This window comes from Pygoscelis adeliae, unplaced genomic scaffold (genome assembly GCF_000699105.1).
Source record: "Pygoscelis adeliae isolate BGI_AS28 unplaced genomic scaffold, ASM69910v1 Scaffold902, whole genome shotgun sequence".
Classification (NCBI taxonomy): Eukaryota; Metazoa; Chordata; class Aves; order Sphenisciformes; family Spheniscidae; genus Pygoscelis; species Pygoscelis adeliae.
This window is the reverse complement of record NW_008824280.1, coordinates 140,211-146,177: the sequence shown is the minus strand read 5'-3', so window position 1 is coordinate 146,177 and position 5,967 is coordinate 140,211. Positions and strand designations below refer to the sequence as shown.

The window sequence follows — 5,967 nt, the reverse complement described above, 5'->3', positions numbered from 1 at the left end:
GCTCTTCCCTCCACCCCTCAGATCAAAGCGGCTCTCCCACCATGCGATTAGCAAAGCTCTGATTGTAACAAGAGGGGTTAACAGCTCCATCGGCCCCACACAAGACTTTTAATAGCCCTGCCTCGAAATGACAGCTAAAGCCTTCACATGATCCCTCACATGAGTGCCCTCTGGCCATTGCAGCTCACCGGGCTTCCTAGACAATTTGATTACAAAGTGGATGGGCTTTCACTTGCTTACTGTAAGCACAATAGCATCCACAGCATCCTTTAGGGACCTGAGCATCTGAGGAGGGGTTATGAGCAGGGATTAGCGGTACCTCTTCCTTTTATTCAACCTGCATAGGCCAAGGCAGTCTCCAGGGTTTTTATTTCAACTCTGGGAAAAGAGCAGAGCTTGGCTGATTTAAACCAGGTTGTGATGGGTAAGGTTAGAGCTCCTGACCCCCCGGGGCTTCTAACTCTGGGATCTACCACCAAGCGACTACACCTGCCGACTGAAGTTAGGGCTCCTGAGCTCTCTTTCCAAAGCTGAAGAGGGGATGGAGTCCGTCTCTCCAAAGGAGCGACACAGAAATCAGGAGACCTGTGTTTTAAAAATCTCACTAAGGAGTGCAATATTCTCCATGCCTCCGTATCTCATTTTCAAAGCAAAAGTAACAATATTTAGCCAATAAACATGTTTGTTATGGACAAAGCTTGTAAACTGCTTTAAGATTCTTCTGTGAAAGCAGATGTGGGAAGAAAAACATTGTTGTTTTTCAAAGGAGTTTGCCACACAGTCATTATGAAAGAAATACGAATATCAATACACCCTGCTGCTGTTGTCAGTGTATTTAGCGCTCAAATAGCAACATCTCTCGTTCGAGATCCTCAAGGCAGTGTCTGCAGGCTGATAACGCCCCTACGACAGCTGGAGAAAGCCAGGCACAGAGAGGCGCAGGGCAACCCCGGGGCAGTGGAAGGGCCACACCTTCCAGCCGCGCTGGACCACGCAGCACAAATTCAAAGTGTTTTAGTAACAGAGCCACGCACAGATCTCGTAAGACCTGACTCACTTCCCTTACTCTGATCATGCTGTTCTCTACATCAAAGAACTAGATTCTTTTTAAGTATTTACTCATCTGCGTGTCTGTTGCTATGACTGCTGGTGTTTAACTGAAAAGGTGAGGGATTTAGATAGGAAGTCATCCCCAGCTCTGCTTTGGAAGGAAGATTATCACTGTTCAGTTATTATAGTAGCAGGGCTGAATGCCACAGGACTGAATGGCATGACTGAAGCCCACCATGCATTGTCTAACAGATTTCACCGAGGACGAGTTAAATAAGGAGCCACCTGCGGGGGTATTGTTTTCTTGATACCTTGGAGGCGGTTTGAAGTGTATAATGCGCAAGTGAAGAGTTACAGTCCTTGCAATGAGCACAGGTGAGGAGGACCTGTGTGTACATGTGTTACTACAGCTTACATCGAATTGTAGCTAACGCTGAAGAGCTTCTCTCTGCCTGCACGGTTGGGAGAGCGGGGGGAAGGAGGCCCATGAAATCCCAATTCCTTTCTTTGCTATGAAACTATCTGCAGGATGTAAAACCATTCAAAGACACATTTGATCTTCTTTACTGCAGTGCACATAAAAGCAGCATCTTACAATGGGAAAAGAGCTCAGGTCTGAAAGTCTGGTCTTGTTTACACTCCCACTTCCAATGAGGAATGAGTTAATGCAATGTAGAAAGCATGGTACAGATACCTAATTCCCTCATTCACTCATCTCTGCCAAGTTCTTCGCCCATCTGTGAAACAGATTAAACTTTTGTACTGCACCAAGCAGAGAGCCCAGCTGAGATGGAGCATGCTATTTGCTCAGGCCTAAACAGATCCGCAGATTCAGAGGTCACCTACATCAGCTTCGCTAGGTGTGCACTTTAGAAAGATTTAGCTAAACCAGTTCAGAAGGCAGCGCAGGCATTAAAAAATGTTGTTTGTGCTGAGTGAGGCCTTCTGTATTTAAGGAAAGCCAAAGTTTACTTTAAACCCATCTTTAAGAGAGCGAAGGGGGGAAGCTATCTTGGATTTACTGTATGGCAAAAGCAGCATCCATGGCATAACTAACATGTTAATAAAGATCTACACCCCGGCACCTCAGCAGTTGGTTGGTGCAGCCGTATCTGATAAGGGCTTGCATGGGAAGTTACTGCAGAGTAGCTGGTGTGCTATAAACTCACAGCCTAGTTTACTGCACAAGTAGCTTTGCCACGCAGACGGACCTAAGAGGCAGTCCTGGCCTGATTGTTTCCACCTTCCTGCCTCACCGGGAAATACCGGAATTAGTTAAGAACATTTGTAAAGTGTTCTATACTGCTAAATTGCTACTTAGACAGAAACTGAACCCTGATCCAGCTTCCTGTCCTTTCCTCCGCTGTTTTACAAACTCAGAAGACTTTATGCAGGAGACTGTTGCCGCAAGATATGAATGACAATCCATCCTGTCAGTCAGTATGATAACTCTGACAGTACAGCAGCATCTCAGGTGATGCCAACTTCCCTCCACTCCAAAACTTCCCGAGGAGTTGAATAGAAAAAACAGCAGGGAAACCACCTTTTAGAAGATTGCCGTTATTTTTTTTGGAAGATTGAGGTCCCTAGACTCAAAAATTTTGTCATTGATAACTTGCTTAAAAGCACCTCTGGCAGCATCTTCATCAAAATGGCTAATAGCATTGTATAAAATTCTTTGATACAATTATTCCTGTTGTATAAACAAGATATAGCCGGTTACAGGCAGAGCTGGGATTACAATCGCAGTAGTGCTGAAATGCCAGGCTCTATCGCTTTTGCCAGGGGACCACACTGCTTCCAGCAGAGACATGAAGGGCATCGAACGAACCTATTTAGTGTAAGTACAAGTGTGCTTCGTACTCACCACCCTGGCGGCTCTCTCTTGAGATTCACATTTCCGACAGAACCAGGGTCCGGTAGGAACCTGGACAATTCCATAGCAAGCTGGAAAAAAAGCAAAGAGAGTTCATTAGACCATCTTTAAATCGACTGTTTAATTGCTCAGGTGTATATAAAAGTTTGCCGGAGCTGTTATCAGTCAGAGAAGGGTGACAAAACCAAAAGCTACATCTCCAGAGCATTTTATTCCCTTTTCTAGTTTCAATATCCAGCAACAGCAGACAGCCTTTTGCAAGAGGTCCAGTGTTACACATTTATTCAAGTTTTCAAATAAGCTCATGCCCAGTATAAAAAATTCCTATGAAAACCTGGCCTAAGTGGGAATGGAGCGCTTCATAAACTGTGTCTAATTCTGGTCTAGCAAACACAACTTGGAGCGATTTCTTACCCCTTAACTTTTCAAGTGTCACTAGTGATCTAAATACAAAATTATGAAATGGATGGCTGTGAGGCACCTTAACCATAATTAGGACTAAGATAAAATCTCAGCATCGTGAAGGAAATCATCTCAGTGAGACTTCAGGCAGACACCAAGCGAAACTCCCATTTATCCTGCACACCCTCGAGTCTGTAAGTCACATCCAGCGGCAGCCTTTCGCAGCATGCTTCCAAGATCACTGAATTCAGGCTTTTTATGACTACTCCTGGGAACAGGTTCCGTGTTAATGCAAGTCTCCAGCTGATAACCCAACAAAACGGCTGTTTTCATCCAGCTACACCATGCGTCCCTTTTGCCTTCTGCATCACTACTGATGCTCTCAGGGTCTCCCTCTGTAAGCTGCAGCTCCCGCTTCTTTAAAATTAGCTCCCTTCTCTGATGGGGCAATGCTGCTTGAAGACTGTTCACCTTCTTTGGCGACCTTCTCCCTCTAACCGCCCAAGGATGGTCTTTCTGAGTCCCAAAGGAAGCGTTTCTGACCCTGAAAGGGCTCTTAGCCACCACACAGGTGGGTTTAAAGCAACAGAGGCTGGTAAAGACAGAGGTAAGAAGTAAGGCTATGCATCTCAGACAAGGGTACAGGAGTCTCCTAGGAAAGAACAAATTATATCTTCCTTATTCCACCTTCAAATGCGAGCTGGTGGTTGGAATGGAATCCCAGCCACTTGAGACATTTGAAACTAGGTTGGACAAAGCATCTGAAAATATCCTGCTGGAAGCAATCCTGTGATGTTCCCTGGGGGATGGACCAGGCACGACCCGCAATAGGTTCTCTCCATCTCTCTAATGTCTATTATTCCACATCAGCCAGAAAAACGAATGCAATTGTAGAGTTAAACCGAAAGAGCTGAGTGCAAGATGAGCCAAGGCATACACATAAGAAAATAGAAACATGAAAGCAATGACAGAGGAGCCTGCCTTGGGTCCATCTTTAGCAGTGGGCTTAGGGCCAAAAGCCAGCACTCAGCTGCAGCCAGTGCGAGCTTCTGTGCCCACTGCTTCAAAAAGGAAGAAAACAAGGAAGAAAACAAGGAACAACGCAGAACATAAGTACGGCAGAGTTGAAAATATGATTCGTAAATGTTCTTAACTATCTTATTAGAGTCTTCATTTCCAGGCAGATGTTTTTGTTAACATTTTTGATTTTTTACTGGAAAGACAAGATTTCTAACCATTTGCACAGAAACGGAACTGGTATTTTTAAGAATCAGCCCTAATACGTAGCTATAATACAAGCTTAAAAAAAATACAGGGTTCTTTATTTAACTGTACAATCATTTCAGAAGGTAACTTTGGTTTTGCAGATATTCAAGCAGTACAAAGAGATACCAAACCCAGTGTGCGATTGCACGGAATGAGACTAGATGACCCAGATGATCCCCTACAGTGGTTTGTTTCTATTTAAGAAATAAAAGCCTACCAAAACACCACACTATTACTAGGTTTATGAGCAGGCTTTAAAAAGAGGGTTGAAGAACATCCGCTACACACTGCTACACTCCTTATGAATTATTATATCCTGAAGGACTCTTACAAGACCTAAACAGACAGTTGTGTTTCCCAGACGCACAAGCGGTGCCCTCTCTGAGACTTTTCTAACATGTTCCAACTCTACCAAAACAACGCTACGTGCCCGCTTCCCCCGCTGCCGCAGCAAACACATCCAGTCTCCGTACCTGTGCAGGGCTAGAAACAGGCACCCTAAAAGAATAAAAGCATTGCACATTTGCAACTGTTCTTGCCAGCAAACGAAAGTGTTTATATTAATCTTGGGAGTGGGCAGAAGGATGCCAGTGCCCTTTATCTCCCTCCAAAAAAGAGAGCGATGAAGAAACCTATTCTCTAGCATGTGGTTTGATAAATAACGGGAAGAATGGAGGACTTACATCAGCAAAATTAAAACAGAAAGAAATGCCCTTCCAGAGAGACCCTCGTCCTGCCGGGTCACTCAGAGGCACCCTGGAGAGGCTGCCTGCTGACAGGAGACACCCAAGCATCGCCTCTGAATGAAGATAAATCCCCGGCGAGCTTCGCTTCCTCATTTTAACTCCCCTTTAGTTACCTGGTTGTAAGCGACTTCTTACTAAAGCCGTGAGCATGGATACACCAAACGTACGAAAAGCAAACGAAAGCCCAACCTACAGACCCAGAGACCTGCGCCTGACAGGCGGGCAGAGGCAGAGCAGGACACATTCGCAGCTGGAGACAGGAGCGTGCATCAAGACACCGAGGGAGAGATTATACAGGAAGAGGCTGGAGATGTGCTGGTAGATGGATAGGATAATAATAGATGGAAAAACAGACATGCCAGATGAGACCAGAAACCTTCGTGTTATTCAAAACAAACCAACCAGGATAATCACCGTGCCTTTCTGCTGGATCTGAACGAAAGCAAATACATTTTTTTTTTAATTTTTTTTTTTTTTTTTGTTCGGAGACCTGAGGACAAACTTTCCAGTCCGATACCGTGCGTTAGGGGCGTGCTCCAAGTCATTTAAAATGCAAATAGTCCATATCTCTGGGAAGAGAAGGGCTGCCTTCCTCCCTGCCCTTGGAGGAGGCAGCTCGGGCCCCGC

At 45.1% G+C, this 5,967-nt stretch overlaps 1 protein-coding gene across 1 annotated transcript in view; it reads right to left on the bottom strand.

Annotated features, from left to right (window-relative positions):
* MLLT6 (myeloid/lymphoid or mixed-lineage leukemia (trithorax homolog, Drosophila); translocated to, 6) overlaps positions 1 to 5,967 on the bottom strand; it is a 64,056-nt gene that overhangs the window by 38,162 nt on the left and 19,927 nt on the right. The window contains exon 2 of the mRNA XM_009335295.1: positions 2,918 to 2,997. Coding sequence (XP_009333570.1) covers positions 2,918 to 2,997 — 80 coding nt within the window. The remainder of the gene's footprint in view (positions 1 to 2,917; positions 2,998 to 5,967) is intronic.